Consider the following 21,898-nt stretch of genomic DNA (forward strand, 5'->3'; position numbering starts at 1 on the left):
CGCCTATTTAAACGCCTGTCAATTTCAAACACTATTCTAGTTGACGGTTGACGATCTAGTTGTTCTGTGTTGTGTTTCTTTATTTTACTGTCAAAAAAGTTTGAGTTTGAGGTTAATTTGATTAGGTTAAAAAGTATAAACATACAAATGTATATTTATTAAATTGTTTTTAAAATTGATTATATATTATTATAATATATAGATAAAATGAAAATAGCAGTAGAAGGTTGTGCACATGGAGATTTAGAGAATATATATGATACTATATATGTTTTGGAACAGAAAGAAGGCATTAAAGTGGACTTGTTGATATGTTGTGGTGATTTTCAATCTTCAAGAAATAATGATGATCTTACCTGTATGGCTGTACCTCCGAAATATAGAAATATTTGTACTTTCTACAAGTCAGTTTATCATTAGTTAATTATTTTTTTCAGTTGATTGCAACATATTATTTTTTAGATACTATTCAGGCGAAAAAGTAGCCCCAATTTTGACCATTTTTATAGGAGGTAACCATGAGGCATCCAATTACTTGCAGGAACTTCCATATGGAGGATGGGTAGCTCCAAATATTTATTATATGGGATACGCTGGAGTAATCAATGTGGGAGGTAAGATCCTGTAATATTTTTATTAGGTTGAAGGCACATTGCATTGTCTTATCCTTTAAGCTTTTCCCAATTTTTGTCTTTTTTGTGACCTTTAACCATTATTTGCATTGTGGATACTTTTCAAAATATTTTTATCTTTCATTATTTCTGTATGATCTTATGTGGTAGTATGTATGTTTTAGTGATGTAACGAATATTCGTATTCGCATTCGCGAATCTTCGAATATTTTTGCATTCGCATACACATTCACGAAGTTTATGCGAATGTTTTGCGAATATGAATATCAGAAAAAAATCATTCGAAGATAATATTAGGTTAATAAAATCAAAATCTATTCACTTCTCAACTTTTTTTTATTAAGAAAAGGTAACTTTCGAGGTAACCTCGAATAATCACATTATCAGCTTTCACTTTATTTTATTATTTGGTATTATGTGATTAAGATTCAGATTGATTTACACTAAATACCAATTAACTTTCATTATAAATTTAGGAAACATTACAAAAATAGTAACAAATTATTAAAAAACTGGACATCCGCATTCGCGAATGTCGGTAGCAGATATTTGCATTCATATTCGCAAATGTTCAAAAAATGACATTCGTTACATCACTAGTATGTTTAACTACAGCATCTTCTTCTTCTTCAGCTTTTTCCCATTATGAATTCTCCATTTTCGTCCTCCACAGAACTCTATTCTTCCAGTCGCCGTCTCCGAGGTCTCTATCTATCATAACATTTCCTATGTAAGTTTTCCAGCTCATAGCAGGTCTTTCTCTCCGTCTTCTTCCCGGCAGGTCCCAGTTCAATATTATTTTCGGCTACGTGTGCTCTGGCATTATTTCTACATGCCTCTACCACTGAAGGGCTCTTTTCTAATTGAGCATTCTACTTCCATTCTGTTCCATATTTCCTCTGTTGTTACTCTGTCCTCTCTGGTGATTTGTAGACATCTTCTCATATAAAGTCCAATTCAACTGTTCATGTTTTATATTTTTGTTGTCATTACCATACTTCCTTTCCATATAAAGCCATCCCCTAAAAAGCTAACAGGAAATTTTGACATTGGCAACACCGTATTACCGACAGTTTCGCAAACTGCAGTGGAAGGAGTGAAAGATGACAACGTCAAAGTCGTCAAAAATGTCACTGTCAGTCAACATCAAAAACAACAAAAATCGCAATTGCATCACAATACTCAGCAAGATCAAAGCCACATTGCCAATGATTCCAATCTAAACTCACAACTCTCTTCTGAGTTACAAATCCTTCCCGTCATCCAAGAGGAAGTGACTGAAAATGATGGTTTCAAACTGGTGTCATATAAAAAAAGAAAACAAAACAGAAGACCAAGTCCCAAGAAAGGCATTAACACTGATAACCTACTAAAGGTTGTAGCACCTACTCCAATTAAATCATGGGTATTTATATCAGGTTTTACTCCTGAAACTGAAGCAACTGATGTTTTCAACTTTCTCAAAAAATATGAGCTTGACCAGGACTGTGTGTGTGAGAAGATGGTTACCAAAAAGAACCACCTATATAGCTCTTTTAAGGTAGGAGTTCCTGAGATAAACAATGATGCCATAATGTCATCTGATTTATGGCCACTGGGAACTAACATAAACCATTTTCTCCATGTTCAACGCCCTCGATCCTCAGTGAATCCGCTGAAGAAAACCGTGGTGCAGTAAATGTTCCTGTACATAATAATAATAATAAAGGTATTTTAGGAAATTTTAAGAAAGCACAAAAAACTATTTTACACTGTAATATACAATGTTTGCGTACCTCCTTCTTAGATCTGGAGGTCCTCCTCAATGAAGTATCAGCAGATTGCTTATGTATAAATGAACACTGGCTAGTATCTGAGGAACTATTTTCAATTAAAATTAAGAACTACAGAATGATTTCTGGCTTTGCAAGGACTGTGGGCTCTCATGGGGGTGTAAGTATATATATTAAAGAAACCTTTGATTCTGTTTCATTAAATCTTGAAAGTTTGTCTCTTGAAAAACATTGTGAAATAACAGGTGTACATTTGGTAAAATTTGATATTCAACTTGTCACTGTGTATCGTACCCCAGATGGTGATTTAAATCAATTCTTCAATACAATGTCAAAAGTTTTCAAAAAGTTAAATACAAATAAACCTCTTATTATAACAGGGGATTTCAATGTGCACTTCAATGAAAGGGATATTGCAGCCCTGGATCTGTGCAATTTCTTTAGACCCTATAACCTCAAAAAATCAATAAAATTTAACACCCGTTATAATAGATGTCTTGATAACATATTTACAAATATTAATAGTACCATGTTGCAATCCGAAGCTGTTGATCTTTCACACACTTCAGACCACAAAGGCATATTGTTTAAATGTGAAGTGTCCCAAACTACTTCTAAATCTAGAATAAGCTACAGGCCCATTACAGAGATGGGACTGGCCTCTTTAAATAACAATCTTTGCTTACAAAATTTTGAATTTATTGATAATGAATGTATTGATGTGGACTCAAGGTTTAAAATGTTTATCGATATTTTAATGCAGGCAATAAATCTGTCTTTTCCTGAAAAATCTAGGCTTGTTGAGCAAGGTAAACAATGTAAAAAAAATTCTTGGTTTAATGATGATTTGAAACTTATGAGGGAGAAACTACAATTTTTGACATCTTTAAATAAAAGTGACCCCGTTTTAGTGACAAAGAAAACACTCTCAGAATATAGGAAAAAATACAGACATGCTATACATAAGGCAAAGATTAAATCTAATGATGATTTTATATTAAACTCTAACAACCGTCAACAGGCTATGTGGTCCCTAATAAACTCAAGATGTAAGAATTTACCAATAAAAAATTCATCACTCAATGCAAATAGTTTTAATGATTTCTTCTGTGGTATTGCTGAAAATGTAATAAATACACTTAATCATACTGACCAATCATTCAATACATACCTTAGTTTTATACCACATGCTCCTTCATTCGCCTCTAATCATTGCTCCTTCAGATTTGAGCCAACAAATTTGGAGGAAGTTGTAAAAGCGATTGAAGAATTAAAAAATAGCCAGAGCAAGGACCCGGATGGAATGAACACAAAAATAATCAAGGCAATTAAACACAACATTAGCTTACCTTTAACTAAACTAATAAACTACTCAATTTCATCCTGCATTTTTCCTTCAGTGTTTAAAACTGCGAAAGTCATACCTCTCTTTAAACGTAAAGGTTCGGCTGATGATCATAATAACTTTCGTCCAATTTCTCTTTTGCCAATTCTTTCCAAAGTGTTTGAGAGAATCCTAAAGAAGCAGATCAATGACTATTTTGAATCTAATCGGCTTTTTGCAGTGCAGCAATTTGGTTTTAGAAAAAACAAAACAACAACACTTGCTATCGATCATTTTACAGGCAGTATTTTGGAAGGATTTGAAAACTTTCTTGATACCCTTGCCTCGTTCCTTGATCTTACTAAAGCTTTTGATTGTGTCACTCATAGTATTCTTCTTAAAAAATTACATGCCTATAATTTTCATCCTATGTCTATTCAATTGATTGAGTCTTATCTATCAGATAGATTTCAATATGTGTTTTTTAACCAGCTCAAATCTGATAAAAAACCTTTGATGTATGGAGTGCCTCAAGGGTCAGTTCTAGGTCCAATATTATTTCTCATTTATATAAATGACTTGGGATTTTCACAAGAGGGCCCGGTAAGCACAGTCCTATTTGCTGATGATACTACATGCTATCAAAGTTACCACCCTTCCCAAATCAGTGATATTGATCTTGAGACCACAGAGAGCAATTTGTTCCAATGGTTTTTGGCAAATCGTCTCTCTCTCAATAACTCAAAATCACAAACAGTGAACTTTACCCTAAGACATAACACCATTACACATCCCATTTTAACAGATTGTTCACAGGAAGCTAAATTTCTTGGTGTTTATCTTGATCAGGGACTCACTTGGGAACGGCACATACTGAAACTTTCCCAAAAGCTCTCAAGCCAACTCTTTTTATTTAGAAACCTATCTAAGGTTACCTCCCTTCAAACCCTTCTTACATCATATCACAGCAACTTTCACTCACGACTAACTTACGCAATCCTTTCCTGGGGACACTCTTGCCATATAGATAAGGTGTTTGGTCAGCAGAGAAAGTGTATTCGCATAATCACAGGTCAGGGTTATCGGGACGATTGTAGGCAGTCTTTCAGAAACCTGAGGATTCTCACACTACCTTCTGTGTACATTATGCAGTGCCTGTTGTATGTTCATCAAAATGTAGATCTGTATAAAACACAACAGCATACTTATCAGACTAGAAATCATGATGCCCTTGTACCAGACTTCAGTCGACTTGAGAGGACCAGAAATGGAACCAGATACCTAGCATTGAAATTTTATAACTGTATACCAATATCTATTAAAAGTCTTGATTTTAACCAATTTAAGAGACAAATTAAAAATTATCTTCTGATGGGTGCTTTCTACTCATTTGAGGAGTACTTCAGATCTAAATTTTGTTTTGTCCTGTAATTTAATTAGTGTTTAGTTTTTAAATTTTAGTAATAGGTTTTTTTTACTGAAGTACTGTCAACTTTTAATGTAATTTTAGACAATTTTAATTATTGCTGACCTGTAAAAGTACATTTGTACATTATTACCAATAAATACTCTACTATATAGGGTAATATTCGACACTATGCTCTAAAAGATCCTTTTTTTTTGTTTTCTTTGGTTAGATTAGATTGTTTGTTTCATATAACTCCATGGAGTGCTTTTGTGGCTTTTTCATACAGGTACCATTTTGGCTATCATTGACCATAGGCGTAACCAGGATGATCCTAAGGGGGGGGTTACATCTACCTGAAAGGGGGGGGTTACAACTACTGGAAATATCTGAGGGATATGATGTTAAGCGTATAGAGCTGAAAGTACATCCCAATGGGGGGGTTACAACCCCCAAAACCCCCCCCCTGGTTACGCCTATGTCATTGACCCCAAATACTTAAAAGTCTTAAAACTTCTAATAGTCTCTTCTTAACTTAGTTCAAATCTACAACATCATCATCATCAGTCTCTTTGCCTTATCCCTATGTAGGGTCGGCTTCCCTGATTACATTTCTCCACACAATTCTATCTTGGGTCATATCAATGTTAATCCCCTTTACCAACATTTCCTGCCTTATCGTCTCCCCCCAGGTCTTCTTTGGTCTTCCTCTCCTACTCCTTCCAGGAATCTGCACTTCAGCTATTATTCGTATTGGGTGATTACATCTCGACGTTGAACATGACCAAACCATCTTAACCTATGCTCTCTCATTTTGGCATCAATTGGTGCCACACCTAATTTTCCCCTAATATACTCATTTCTAATTTTATCCTTCTTTGTCACTCCACTCATCCATCTAAGCATTCTCATTTCCGCCACATGCATTTGTTGTTCCTCTTTCTTTTTCACTGCCCAACATTCAGTTCTGTACGTCATAGCCGGTCTTATGTCTTATTTCCCTTCAGCTTCATTGGAATTTTTCTGTCACACAACACACCACTCGCTTCTTTCCACTTCATCCATCCAGCCCTAATTCTACTGCATGCATCTCCATCTATTTCTCCATTACTCTGTAATACCGATCCTAGGTACTTAAAACTATTGCTTTTCACAATCATTTCACCATCCAAAGATACCATTTTATTTGTAGTAACTCCACCTTTAAATGAACATTCCAAATACTCTGTTTTTGTTCTACTAAGTTTTAAACCTTTTTACTCCAGAGCTTGCCTCCATTGTTCCAGTTTTTGTTCTAAGTCTCTTTCACTATTTCCTACTAACACTACATCATCAGCATACATTTGGCAGCATGGAATGCTACCCTGTAGTTTCACTGTTATCTGGTCCAAAACTAATGAGAATAAATAAGGACTAAGCACCGAGCCTTGGTGCAATCCTACTTTCACCTGAAATTTATCAGTCTCTCCGACATCTGTCCTAACACTAGTCGTTACTCCCTCATACATATCTCTCACAATCTTTACATATTCGCCAGGGAATCCTTTCTTATTGAGTGCCCACCACAGAATCTCTCGATGAACTGTATCATATGCTTTCTCAAGATCAATGAATACCATATGAGCATTGGTCTCTTTATTCCTGTATTTTTCCATCAGTTGCCTTACAATGAAAATTGCATCTGTTGTTGATCTGCCCTGCATAAAGCCAAATTGATTATCGGATATTTCGGTTTCTTCACTTATCCATCTATCAATTACTCTCTCCCATATTTTCATGGTGTGGCTAGGTAGTTTTATAACCCTGTAGTTTGTACATTGTTGTATGTCTCCCTTGTTTTGTAGACAGGTACTAATATACTGCTTCTCCATTCGTCTGGCATTTGTCCAACTTCCATAATTCTATTAAATAGACCTGCTAGCCAACTTATTCCTGTCTCTCCCAATGCTCTCCATACTTCCCCAGGAATATCATCTGGTCTGACTGCTTTTCCTTTCTTTATTTTTTGAAGAGCTTGAGCCACTTCCTCGTTTGTTATTGAGCCACTTCCTCCACAGGCTGTCTGTCAAATTCTTCATTTAATAAACTGTCAAAATACTTTCTCCATCTCTTTTTGGAGATTGTAATATTTTCTTTGTTGTTTTTTCCTCGTCTTGTCTCTGCACATGTCCCAGCCACGACAATCTTTGACTTTTCACAAGTCATACAATATCGTAACCTTCATTCAATCCAACCCCATAGCTCATACTCTTCCTCTAATTTTCTTATCATATATTCCATGTCCACTATATCTTGTGCAAAAATGACTTGGTCATTGACAAAAAGTAGTGAATGTAATATATTCTCTTGTACTGGTGTGCCCATCATTCCACATTTTATATACCATCTTTTCAAAGCCTCAGTGCTCATGTATATGTTAAAAAGTGTAGGTGATAGTGTGATAGACCACATCCCTGTTTGAGGTCTTTTGTGACTATTGTTTTTGATATTTCATTGCCTATTTCATTGTCTTTCTTTATAGAGTATTTGTGTTATATTCACCCATTTTTTTCTCTCTAATGTGCATTCTTCTCATTGCTTCCCACAGTTGTTTCTTACGTTATCATTATGCTTTCTCCATGTCGATAAAAGTCATATGTGTTTCAATATTTTTCTCTATCACTTGTCTCATGATGAATATATTATTATCTAGACATGATCCCGCTTTTAGGAATCTGATTTGTTCTTCACTGTAATGGTCCATGTGCTGTTCTAGTTTTTCTTTTATAACCGTGGAAAGGATTCTTGCCATTGAAGGCCTTACACTGACATATTTTTATTGACCCTTTGCCACCTTTTTGAAAATGGAGGACATGTATGATAGATTCCACTCATCTGGAATCTCTGCTGCTGCATTCAATTTTAAACACTCGTATACAGGATATGATTCTTTAAAGGATATGATCCAGGTCTATTCTTCTGCCGTAATTTTGTGTAATGATTTGTCCACTCATTTGATGTAGAGATACTGCAAACACTCCTGACCATGGAGCTGCGCGAAGGCTGAGTCAAAATTCACAGAAAGCCAGAAAGGTTCTATTGTAGATACAGTGCGTTTCGCATGGAAGTGGGGACTAAATAAAATTTCGTCTACTGCGCCGTGGTCACGAGTGTGTGCACTATCTCTAATTATCTGTATGATATTTTTACTGTATCATAATATATAAAATCTTTTAAATATTTTAGGTGAGGATCCGGCATAAGAAAAAAAGTTAATTAATAGCAAGCTGAAAATTTGTTAATAGTTTAACAGTGTCTAGTCGGACAAACTTTGATATATGGGAACACTGGAACAGGGAAGTTTTAATGGTGGAACAGGTTAAAAATTTAGAACATCGTACTATTAAAAGGTCAGATGTATTTTGTCGGACAGAACTTCCAATTGATTTGTTGCCTTTTCATTAATGCATTTGCATTTTAATAAGTAGAACACGAAGAACATGTCAAGTGACAGGAATCATATTGGTTAGTAATAGCAGTCTGATTTTTGCATGAGAGTTTAATGAAAGGGTAACAAATAAATTGGAAGTTCTGTCCGACAAAATACATCTGACGTTTTCGTAGTCTGACGTTCCAAATTTTTAACCTGTTCCACCATTAAAACTTCCCCTTTTCCAGTGTTCCCATATATCAAAGTTTGTCCGATTAGACACTGTTAAGCTATTACACTATTACACTAAGCTATAGACACAAATTCTCAGCTTGCTATTAATCAACTTTTTTTTCTTATGCGAAATGCTTGTACATTTAAGATTCAAAATTGCTTATATTTTATGTATTTTTAGGTTTGAGAATAGCAGGCATATCAGGTATTTATAAAGGACAAGATTACTGGAAAGGTCATTATGAAAAGCCACCTTACACAGATGAATCTAAAAGATCTGTGTACCATGTGAGGAATTTAGAAATATTTAGACTTAAACAACTATCTGGTAAAATTGATGTGATGATTTCCCATGATTGGCCAAATGAAATTACTAAATATGGAAATGTTAAGCAGTTGATAAAGAAGAAGCCCCATTTTAAGTAAGTGAAAACTCATTTTTATAAATAGCATGTATTTATAGAATGAAAATAAATTGTCTTTTTACTTATATCAGTGAGAAGAGAAAGTGGACATGTACATAAATACGCAGTTTTGACATTTTGACAGAAATTCATTATAAGTATGCAGACGCACCATTTTGTAGAGAAACCGGACGTATCTTTAAACTAAGATACTAACGTTGTCTTTATACTTATAATGGATTTCTGTCAAAATATCAAAAATGCCTATTTACGGACATGCCCGCTTTTCTTGATCTTTTTATTTGAACATTTGATAATCTGTTTAGTTTTGTACTTAGGACATCCCTTGATGTTGTTCTGAAGCTATTTTAGGACATCCCTTATCATCTACTATCACAAATCTATATCTGCTTTCTTCTCACTTCTCCAAGAAATGAACGCACCATCTTAAAATTGAGACATTTTTGATGCCTTGAATTTCCTAAACCTGTTGTCCGATTTGATTGATTTTTTTGCATTATTCTTTAAGAATATGGCTGTAATAATGTTATTTAGTCCATTCTTTCACGGTTTTTGCTCTAAATTTTAAAGAACCGCTTGGATTAACATGAAATTTGGCATACGTATAGCTTACATGTCAAAGAGAAAAAGTGATATTGTGCCGATGTGTGCTTTTGCCCTGGGGGTGACTTTCACCCCCTGTTGGGGTGAAAAAATATATGTCCAACATAAGTCCGGAAATGGGTAAACTGACTAATTTTAAGTAACTTTTATTCTATAGAGCTTTTTCGCCAAGTCAACACTTTTCGAGTTATTTGCGAGTGAATATGTTCATTTTTCAACAAAATAACGACATTTTTAGACGCTTTTTCGCAAATAACTTAAAAAGTAAGTATTTTGTCGAAAAAAACGTTCTTAGCAAAAATATAGCTTATAAAAAAGTAAAAAAAAATGGTGTACGCGTTAGGTCTCTGGATCTCGTAGAACCGGAGTTATAGCCAATGAAAAATAGATTCATATTCACCAAATTTCAAATAGAATATTTCGACGTGAAATATCCAAAAAATTAAGCACTTTTTGGGGAAAACCCATTATAACTTTTTTATAGTGTTTAAAAAAAGCTTTATTTTTGTTTTTACAAAAAGTTTCTAGCATTAAAGTTAAGCAAGTTACGCTCAAAATAAAGTTGGTCCCTTTTGTTTTTTCAAAAAAAAATCGGGAAGGCCACCCTCTAATTAGCAACTTAAATGAAATTAATCGTTACCGCTCCACAAATTATTTTACTTATGTTGTGTTTATATGATCTGTAAGTTTCATCGATTCAAAGTGCTTATTTTTGAAAAAATTTGGTTTCAAAGTAAAATTTTTAAAAATTTAAATTTTGAAAAATATGCTTTTTTCCAAAATAACTTAAAAATTGTTAGAGATACCAAAAATCTCGAAAAACAAAAAAAAAGTCAGATTTGCTTTTCTGAATATCATGTATTTTTTTGTTTTTCTGTTAGACAAAAATTGATTAAGATTTGGTGTTTCTAAATTTGCATACATTCGTGATCAGTGACTCGTTCAACCCCTTTTAACTACAGCCCTTTCAATAATAAGGACTTTGAACCGATGAAACTTACAGATCATATAAACAATATATACACGAGTCAAGAAACTTGTGAAGTCGTAACGATTAAGTTCATTTAAGATACTAATTAGGGAGTGATTTTCTCGATTTTTTTACCAAAACCAAAAGGGACTAACTTTATTTTGAGCGTAACTTGTTTAATTTTGATGCTAGAAATTTTTTTTATGAAACAAAAATAAAGCTTTTTTTAAACACTTTAAATAAGTTGTAATGAGTTTTCCCCGAAATGTGCTTCATTTTTGGTTATTTCACGTTAAAATATTCCATTTGGAATTTGACGAATATGAACCTATTTTTTATTAGCTATAACTCTGCTTCTACTAGGTGTAGAGACGTGATATATACACCATTTTTTAAAAAAATTTACAGGCTATATTTTTGCTAAGAATGTTTTTTCGACAAAATACTTACTATTTGAGTTATTTGCGAAAAACCGTCTAAAAGCGTGGTTATTTTGTTGAAAAAATGAACATATTCACTGCCAAATAACTCGAAAAGTATTGACTTAGTGAAAAAACTCTATAGAACAAAAGTTACTTAAAATTAGCCAGTTTATCCATTTCCTGACTTTCTTTGGGCGAATATTTTTTCACCCCCAAGAGGGGGTAAATATGAACACCAAGAAACTTAACTGATCTAGAAGGTTCTGTGTTTTGTGATAGAAGATTGACTGTATCTGGGAACTCGTCTCGTGATTGGCTAGTTCTAAAGTAAACAAATACTGTCTTATCAGTATTAAGCACCAGCTTATTTCCACTGAACCACTGTTCAGCCTTGTCCAGAGTTTGTTCTGCCACTGTGAGGAGTGTTTCTAATGTTTCTTCCCAAAATATCACGTTTGAGTCATCAGCTAAGTTTACAATGTTTGAGGAACCACTAATCACCGCATTTGGCAGGTCATTTATATAGACCAAAAAGAGAAAAGGCCCCAAAACGCTCCCCTGTGGTATACCTAATTTTAAGTTTATCGGTTCAGAGTAAACCTTACATCCCTGTTTCTCCAAGTATACTTTTTGTGATCTATCTGTAAGAAATGATTTTATCCATTTCAATGCTGGTCCCTGTATTCCATAACAATATAATTTTTGCAATAGGAGAACATGATCTAGGCTATCAAAAGCCTTAGATAGGTCTAAAAAAGCACCTAGTGTTTTCATTTTTGACTCTAGTTTTTCTAAAATTTTTGATATAAAATCATAGGTAGCTGTCTCAACTGACCTCCCTGCAAGGAAACCGTACTGCGTACTACTAAATAAGTTGTTTGTAGTAAAAAAAGTTTTGTAGTCTGGAATATATTGCTTTTTCGAATATTTTTGAGAATGATGGAAGAAGGCTTATTGGTCTATAGTTCTCCATCTTAGTAACATCACCTTTTTTATGTAGTGGCTTGACAATTGTCACTTTTAAACTTTAAGGAAATTTACCTTGCCTGAAAGAAGCGTTGACTATAAAAGATAGAGGACGACAAATCTCTGATGAGACAAATTTAATTAAGCTGGTTGATATTTCATCATAACCAGAGCTATGCTTGTTTTTTAAGTTATTTATTATATGGCATATTTCTTTTTCTGAAACAGGAGTTAAAAACATGCAATGATTATTTTGTTCGATATTAATTTGAAATTTTTTTACAGGCTTTATTTTCTTTACAGCTTCAGACGCAGCATTTGCCATACATTGATTTATTTCATTAGAAAGCACCTGAGGATCACCCTCTAAACAAAAATTACCTTGATTTTTTGAATTGCCCTTAATCTCTTTCACCAACTGCCAAGCCATTTTAGTTTTATTTTCACTATTTTCAATTCGTTCTTAATATCAATTTTTTCGATATTGAGTGAGTAAAGCATGTTACTTACGTTTCTCTGCCCTGTAAATATCTTTATATTCATCATTATTACTAGATAGTGTAAACAAAACATCAAGCCTAGATTTATAATTTTTTATATTATCATTTTGCAAGCACTGTTGAGATTTTTTTATTTGTTGTATTTATCTCTTTAAGTGGAAAACAGTTTATAAAAATTTTCTGAACTATATTCATGAAAGTATCCCACTAATCATCTACTTCTAATGTCTCAATAACAGATACCCAGTCAACATTACTCAACATAAGTTTAAAAAAATCTTTATTCTCCTTGCTAAATATTCGTTTTTTATTATATTCGAGTCAATTTTATTTAATTCAAATTTTACCTTTTGAGCAGTATGATCAGATGTATGAGGATTGAATACAACAGAATCAAATATGTCTAGATTTGTAAAAATATTATCAATAGAGGATTTTTTGTTACCTTGTATGCGTGTATAGTCTTTGATGGAGGGTTTAATATCAAAGGAGCTCAAAAACGTTTTTAATGTACCTGGCCAACCTACACCATCAAGCAGCATATCCAAATTAAAATCTCCAGCCAGAAAAATGATGAAGTCACAGAGTATTTGGTCCAATTTGTCTATTAAAACTTGTGGGTTTTCGGTTCGGTATATGGACAGCACTACGATCTGTTTCCCTTCAATTCGCACCTCTACAGCGGAATACTCAAACACTGATCTTTCTGATAAGCTTGAAATGTCACCATGTTCCTGTGAACTGCCTCTACAATATGAAGATATCAGTTTGAAATTTTTCACATTGTCACTTCTAAGTTATTATGAGTTTTTGAAGCGTGAAATTTTGTAATTCTCATTTTTAAACAAAACTGAACATTATTATGTAATAAAAAAATGTACAAGTTCCCTATTGTAGATCTCATTCCTTTAAACCCTTGAGTTTAGTTTCTCTAAGTTTTTCCTTGACTTTGTTAAATCTCTTGAAATAGCAAATATGTTTTAGCAATATATTAAAAATAAGAATATTCCAACCATCAGCTAAAGTTTTGTTTCGTATTATAGGGAAGATATTGAAAAGAATCAGCTGGGGAGCCAACCCAACTCCGACCTCTTATTTCATCTAAAACCAGCCTACTGGTTTGCCGCTCACCTTCATTGTAAATTCTCAGCTGTAGTGATGCACAAAGACGACTCCATGACCAGATTTTTGGCTTTGGATAAATGTCTTCCAAAAAGGAAGTTCCTGCAAGTTTTGGAAGTTCCACACAATGAGGATTCTAAAATAGAAATTGCTTATGATTTGGAATGGTTAAGCATATTATATTTAACGAATCATTTGTTGTCTGTGAAAAGTACTAAGAACTATATGCCGGGACCAGGAAGTACTGAGAGGTAAGGTTTTTTTCTTATTTTTAAAAGCAGTGAATGTCTATATTCTGGCAGTTCTCGTCAGTGGCGCGCACACACACACACACCCCTGCACGCGACACTATATTATACACGAAATTTTCGATTTTCTAAATCTGACTGAATTGAAAATTGGGCCAACTCCCATCTTAAACTTCAGGAAAAGACTCACCCATTCATATGTCAACCATCCATTTTGGTAAAAGGGTGTGGATTTTACGGCCCTTCCTATTTAGAGTCTGTTTTTCGTTCTCGTCCCCAAAACTCTCAAAAACTTCGAAAATTTGAGTCCGACCTTTGCGGTACTGATCATTACCTTTCCAACGCATGTCTAATTTTGAAAATCGGTTATACCATTCAAAAGTTACCGAACTCAGAAATATGACTCAATTTCTATTTAAAAAAGGGAAAATGTTTGTAGATATGTATGTATGTGGAAAAGTTAAACCGACCTGATTTTTTTTGTGTTTGAAGAGGGGGTCAGGGCCGATTCAGAACCGGTGTAGTTTTTAAATTTTGACCAACCATAAGCCAGCTAGGTACTTGGTAGGCACAAAATGGCATATTTTTTGGGGGTATGTATCTTCGGTTCAAGAAGAGACAGGAGAACCGCAAATACACAAAATCAATAGTGTTGAGTTATGCTTTCAAATGGTGTCTAAGCCGTCAGGATCAGACATATACACACGGCTCAGTATAGTCGAAAAACTGAAAAACAAACTTTGAAAATTTTGGTTTTTCGACAATTACTCAAAATTTCAACCTACGAATTACGCCAATAACTGAGCGTTTGTAAAAGGACTCTAGACTCTTTTAAGTTATAGGCTTCATAAGTATGATCACATCTATTTCCTATGGGACAAAACGGTTTTTCAAGCTCAATAATTCCTGTAATAGCTTTGTCAATACGTTTCAAACTCATGTTTAGTGATCAAAATCGGTTAAGCCGTTTAGAAGTTATTAAGCTACAAAAGTATAATCCAATTAACGATTGTTCCCTTAATGGTTTATGTAGTTGTAGTGGTTACGACGCTAATTTGATCTGGCAACGGCAATCCGAGTTCATTTACCGGCCATCCCAATATTTTTTTCAATCTATTTCGAATAGAAAAAAATCTAGTGTACATTCGATGGACACTAGATCATTTGGGAGATAATGCGACAAAGGCGACCATTTATAAAGCTTAACGTGTAATCGAGAAATATTGATTTCAACTTTATACATTTAATTTATAAATAACTTTGAAAAACTCCTGATACAAGAATAAAAAACCGCTAAACGCCGTAGAAATGAGTGGCGCATACAATATTCCAGCTACAAAAGATCTGATATGAATATTACGTGGCGCGAAAATGTATTTTCATTTTGATGCAAAACAAAATTCTAGTTTTATTTTAAAATATTTTTCCATAATATTTGCTAAATTTGAAGTAAAAGCGCCACAAAAGAGTTTCAAAATTCAAACTATCAAAGTTACTCTTTTGTGGCGCGTTTTACTTCAAATTGAGCAAATATTATGAAAAAATCTTTTGAAATAAAACTAGAATTTTGTTTTGCATCAAAATGAAAATACATTTTCGCGCCACGTAATATTCATATCAGATCTTTTGTAGTTGGAATATTGTATGCGCCACCTCATTTTTACGGCGTTTAGCGGTTTTTTATTCTTGTTTGTTACTACTGCCAATTCAGCTTTGTTTTTATCTTTTATTTAGTTTCTTTAATAGTTCACTCTATCTTTGTTTATGTATTTTTTCTTTTTGTATATACATACATGACTATCTATTTCTTCAATGTGCCTCCAATAATGATTGTCTTCCTATTGGAGAACCGTCTCTCGCCGAACTCTATTTGTTGTCCTTCCTTTCTACTCTTCTGTTTCTTACCCAGTTATTATTGTTCTCATTTGGTAACCTTTTTCAGTTCTTACTTATAGGGCTTTTCATTGATTGTAATTTGTTTCGAGCTTCTGTCATATGTTGTATAATCTGTGTATAATATTAATATACACGGATTATAAGACATATGACAGAAGCTAGAAACAAATGACTGTGAATGAAAAGCCCTATTCTTACTTATCACTTCTTACTTATTACCGTACCAATCATGATACTATAAATAACAAGATAATATATTGCGCATTTCGAAGAGAAGGGAGTCGTGACGTAACTGGAGACCTAAGTTCGTAATGATCTGTAATGACCGAATGATTTACGATTAGTTTGAATTGCTCGCGGTTGTATAGTCCAGGGTATATGGTCGCCCCCGTTAGGTAAATTATTCCGATTCGATTTTTTTGCACAAACTTACTAAAAAAGAGTTCCTTATAACAAATCCGCAGGGTGCCTGGAGGTGCCGTGGTCAGAAAATTGTTTAAACATTTTTTTTAAACAAATTCAAAACATTAATTTTTCGATTCGTTCAATTTTCGTAGATTTTTTGGATCATTATAATAGACTTGGGTCCCGCGTATCAAAAAAAAGTTTATTAATAGCAAGCTGAAAATCTGTTAATAGCTTAACGGTGTCTAGTCGGACAAACTTTGATGTACTGGAACACTGGAACGGGGGAAGTTTTAATTGTGGAACAGTTTAAAAATTTGGAACGTCAGATTACGAAAACGTCCCATGTATTTTGTCGGACAGAACATCAAATTGCTTTGTTACCCTTTCATTAACTCTCATGCAAAAATCAGACTGCTATTACTAACCAACATGATTTCTGTCATTTGACATGCTCTTCGTGTTCCACTCATTAAAATGCCCAGTTGGTGATAAACACCAGTCTGATTTTTGCATGAGGGTTTAATGAAATGGTAATAAATCAATTGGAAGTTCTGTCCGACAAAACACATGGAACATTTTCGTAATCTGACGTTCCAAATTTTTAAACTGTTCCACAATTAAAACTTCCCCTGTTCCAGTGTTCCCATACATCAAAGTTTGTCCGACTAGACACCGTTAAGCTATTAACAAATTTTCAGCTTGCTATTGATCAACTTTTTTTTGGTAAGCGGGATCCAGGTCTATAAGCAAAAAAGGTCTCTTGTGATTTTTCTCTAAAATTTATTTTTGTCGAGTTATATGCGATTTAATATTTGAAAAACGCGAAAATCGCCATTTGCAAGGCTTAATAACTGTGTTAAAAATTATTACTATGAAAGTTAGAAAGTGACCAAATCAAAGTTTAAAGTCCACCCTACAAAATCCTGCAGAAATTTTTGTCATTACATATTTTATTACTAAGCTGTTATTTTTAATTATTAACAATGAGCGCTAACTGCATATAGGCCGTCGTCAATAGTGAGTGCGAAAGAGATGCACCATTCCGGCCGTCTAATGGTGCATCTCACTTGCACTCACATTGACGGCCGCCTCACTTAGTGCTCTTGGTTAACAATTAAAAATAACAGCTCAGTAATAAAATAATGACAAAATTTCTTCAGAATCCTGTAGGGGGGCTTTCAACTTTGATTCAGTCACTTTTTGACTTTCATAATAATAATTTTTAACCGAGTTATTAATGGCTATTTTCGCGTTTTTCAAATATTAAATCGAGTATAACTCAACAACAGTCAATTTTAGAGAAAAATTACAAGAGACCTTTTTGGCTCATAATGACCCAAAGAATAAAAAAATTGATTTTTTGAATTTGTTTAAAAAATTGTTTAAACAATTTTCCGACTGCGGCACTCTGTATATTTGTTATAAGGAACTCTTTTTAAGTGAGTTTGTGCAACAAAATCCAATCGGAATGTTACCTAACGGGGGCGACGATACAGCTAGACTATAAGCTAACAACAAGAATTCAAATTCCGGTCTCCAGTTACGTCATGCGATGCGCGAACTCGGACGTATTTGCGCTACGGGAAGATACTATCTTGTTATTTATAGTATCATGGTACCAATTATTATTGGGACCGTGCAAATTCGGAAAAGCGACACCTGGTTTCATAGCTCGGCAACTTTTTTCGCACTTTTAATTATATTGTCCAATCATATTGGTCCTGGTGGCTGGATAATTGTCAAGGCCGTACCCTAAAAAAAATTATAAGAAGAAAAAGTAAGATTTAGGTTATGTTATTAAAAGGTAAACAATTGAATGTAGTAAATAAAATTAGTTATTAAAATGCAGTACTGCAAGCAAAATACAATTAATTAAATATAACTTTATATTATAATAATTGTATATCATATCAATATTGTGGAGCAACATATAATTTTTCTTCTTCAATGACAATAGGTATGAAATATACGTCAATTTGACAATTTCAATTGACAATATGAATTATTTAAGAAAGTTGCAAGATTTCTCCGCTATTCGCGCACGATCGTTTCTCGTATCTCCTCCAAGTACTTGCACACCGCGAATAGGATTTTCAGTTTTGAGTTCTGCAATTTTTGCTTGGTGCAGTGTTTCTATTTTTTATTTATATTTCTAAAATTTGTTTGTGACTTCTTTGTAGTTTTTTGTAGACTTTTCTTTGCTTACGAGTTTTCTCTGCTTTCACACATATTGATTATCCATTTGATTACCATGTCTTTCTAGCCTCTTTTCTTATTCTTATTCAAAATTTTCATTTCAGGTATGAATTTACCCCTACTGACCAGGAAAAAATCATTGTGATGAATCGCTTCAAAGACAACTTGGTAGTTCCGAGGATATTTTCTAAAACAGCTGTAGCATATAGTCCAAATTCACAAAAAAATGATGCCAAACAACCTGAGCCTATGCTCAACCCCCAAACAGTAACACTGTGTGAAATTCTCGCAATAGATGATCCATTAACTCTTATTTCAAAGATGGAAGGCACTCTAGAACAGTTGAATTCAAGCTTGGACTTGAATTCCACCATCAGTTTTATCGATGACAGTCAGGAAAACGAGTCGTTCAATTCTTCACAAGATACGCCCACTAAGAAAATGTTTAATCTTACACTTCCTGATCCCAAAGTAGATCTGGATGGCGATCTAGTTAATCTAGAGGATATCGAGGAAGCTAACGAAGAGAGCAAGAATGACAGTCAAGAAATGGGAGTAGCAGAGATCAAGACCGAGTCAGAAGATACAAAAATCAAGACTGTAGTGAACGATGTGGTACCAACTGAAGATGATTGCAAATCACCTGTTATTAAGAAGCTTCGGAGAAGAAATGAAGAACTTTATAAAAGTTAATAAATAGATGAAGTTTAAAATAAACATGTAAATGTATAAAAATTTTTAATAAAAATATTTTTTTAAATATTTGTTTATATATCAGCCATTATCATATCGTTTAGCTCCTCATGAATATGAGACTTAAGACTTAGTTTGTAATTTCTGGCCATTTATTTGTTTTTTTTTTTTTTTTCAAAACACTAGTCAGTCTCTTCAGGTTCCGATCTCTTTGTTTATCTATCGCTTCCGCTTCTTTAAATGTTTTGATTTTACTTGACATTCAGTCTTTTCATATATCCATCCCGTTGTTCTTACCCTTATTACGGGGATCATAAAACAACTCATAAAGGGCGTTGGAAGTCCTGCTGAATCTACTGCCACTATCTTTACACAGGATGAAGCCATATCAGAGAGGCACAGATTAGTAGATAGCCAGCAACACATAAACCAGGAGCATAGTGCTGACAATAGAAAGCTAAAAGCAGATATTGTAATGGGGCAACCATCGATGTAACAGCTATGAAATATAGCTTTGAAAATAAATTCAAATTTAATATACCAGGCAGGGAAGACTGAAATGAAGGTGTATTATACAAGCGGAAGCTACCTGGTACACTGACGGCTCAAAAATTTTGGAGGGTGTAGGAGCCGACATAGTAAGAACAAAGCAAGAGATACATAACATTCCATTCAATTACTTTCTTCACAGAAAACCAGGCTGCTTTTAAGGCACTCGATTCTGTAAAAATCAATTCTAAGCTAAACTTACGTGCATAGAAATCGGCCCACTCAAGAATTTGGTCATTTTTGATGTCTCATATTTCCTAAACCTTTTGACCGATTGAAGTGATTTTTTGAACATGCTATAGCCTGATTCTCAACAATACCAGTGTAATAATATTGTTGCTAAACAGGTCAATTTTCATTGTATACCGGGTGTACCAATCAACCTGTGTTTTTTCTCAAAGTTCGCATCATGCTGTGGAATATTCTAGCATTTATAAAATACTGAAATGAAATTAAAACCCAACTATAGCCTCACGTTTTCTTAACATTCTGTTTTTTGATTCATTCGTTTATGTTGGATAATAAAAAAGTTAGGTACTTTAACAACTAGACATGTTCTTGATCAATACACGGTGTTTCTAAATAAGTGCAAAAAACTTTAAGGGATAATTAATAATGACAGTTGGCTTTATAAACGTATGTCCGCAAATGTTTCGTTTCCGAGATACGGGATGTTGAATTTTTTCTTACAAACAGGATTTATTTTATTGCTTTAAAACCGGTTGAGATATGCCAATGAAATTTGGTGGGTTTTAAGACGTAGTTATTGTACATTTTTTGACATACAATTAAGAATTTAATATTCGCCATTAGCGCGCATACGTGTAATATGACCGATCATATTACCCGTATGCACGCTAATGGTGAATATAAAATTCTTAATTTAAGTCAAAAAATCCACAATAACTATCTCTTAAAACCTAGCAAATTTAATTTGCATATCTCAACTGATTTTAAAGCAATAAATAAATCGTCAGTTTGTAAGAAAAAATTCAACATCCCGTATTTCGGAAACAAAGCATTTACGTTTATAAAGCCAACTGTCATTATTTTTCAAGCAGAATTACCCCTTAAAGGTTGTCGTACTTATCTAGAAACACCGTGTATTGATGAAGAACATGTCTAGTTGTTAAAGTAACTAACTTTTTTATTATCCAACATAAACGAATGAATCAAAAAACAGAATGTTAAGAAAACCGGAGGCTATAGTTGGGTTTTAATTTCAGTATTTTATAAATGCTAGAATATTTCACAGGGTGATGCGAACTTTGAGAAAAAAACACAGTTTGATTGGTACACCCGCTATACAATAGAAATTTACCTGTTTAGCAACAATATTATTACAATGGTATTGTTAAAGAATCAGGCTATAACATGTTCAAAAAATCACTTAAATCGGCCAACAAGTTTAGGAAATATGAGACATCAAAAATGACCAAATTTATAAGGGGGCCGATTTCTATGCACGTAAGTTTAGTATCAGATTGTATTTGGGTGTCCTAAATAAGCTAGGAGACAGTAGTCTGGGTACTGGGACACGAGGGTCATAAGATAAATGAAAAAAGTAATGGAATGGCCAAAGTTGCAAAGGCAGTAAGAAGAGCCGCTACATGATGAAACGCTTTGAAGACAATTTGACAGTCTCGAGGATATTTTCTAAAACCGCTGTAGCATATAGTCAAAATTCACAGAAAAATGATGCCAAACAACCTGAGCCTATGCTCAACCCCCAAACAGTAACACTGTGTGAAATTCTCGCAATAGATGATCCATTAACTCTTATTTCAAAGATGGAAGGCACTCTAGAATAGTTGAATTCAAACTTGGACTTCAATTCCACCATCAGTTTTGTCGATGACAGTCAGGAAAACGAGTCGTTCAATTCTTCACAAGATACACCCACCAAGAAAATGTTTAATCTTACTCTTCCTGATCCCAAGGTAGATCTGGATGGTGATCTAGATAGTCTAGAGGATATCGAGGAAGCTAACGAAGACAGCAAGAATGACAGTCAAGAAATGGGAGTAGCAGAGATCAAGACAGAGTCAGAAGATACAAAAATCAAGACCTTGGTGAACAATGTGGTATAAACTGAAGATGATTGCAATTCACCTGTCATTAAGA

The 21,898-nt window shown here is 33.9% G+C and overlaps 1 protein-coding gene across 1 annotated transcript; it reads left to right on the forward strand.

The window, feature by feature from the left end:
* Window positions 1-91: 91 nt before the first annotated feature.
* Window positions 92-19,292, forward strand: LOC126883351 (lariat debranching enzyme). The gene is made up of 5 exons (XM_050648809.1): window positions 92-404; window positions 463-614; window positions 8,958-9,198; window positions 13,706-14,035; window positions 18,637-19,292. The coding sequence occupies exons 1-5, from the start codon at window positions 208-210 to the stop codon at window positions 19,223-19,225; spliced, it is 1,509 nt and encodes a 502-aa protein (XP_050504766.1). The 5' UTR covers window positions 92-207; the 3' UTR covers window positions 19,226-19,292.
* The last annotated feature ends 2,606 nt before the right edge of the window (window positions 19,293-21,898 follow it).

The sequence above is a fragment of the Diabrotica virgifera genome, chromosome 1 (assembly GCF_917563875.1).
Source record: "Diabrotica virgifera virgifera chromosome 1, PGI_DIABVI_V3a".
Taxonomy (NCBI): Eukaryota; Metazoa; Arthropoda; class Insecta; order Coleoptera; family Chrysomelidae; genus Diabrotica; species Diabrotica virgifera.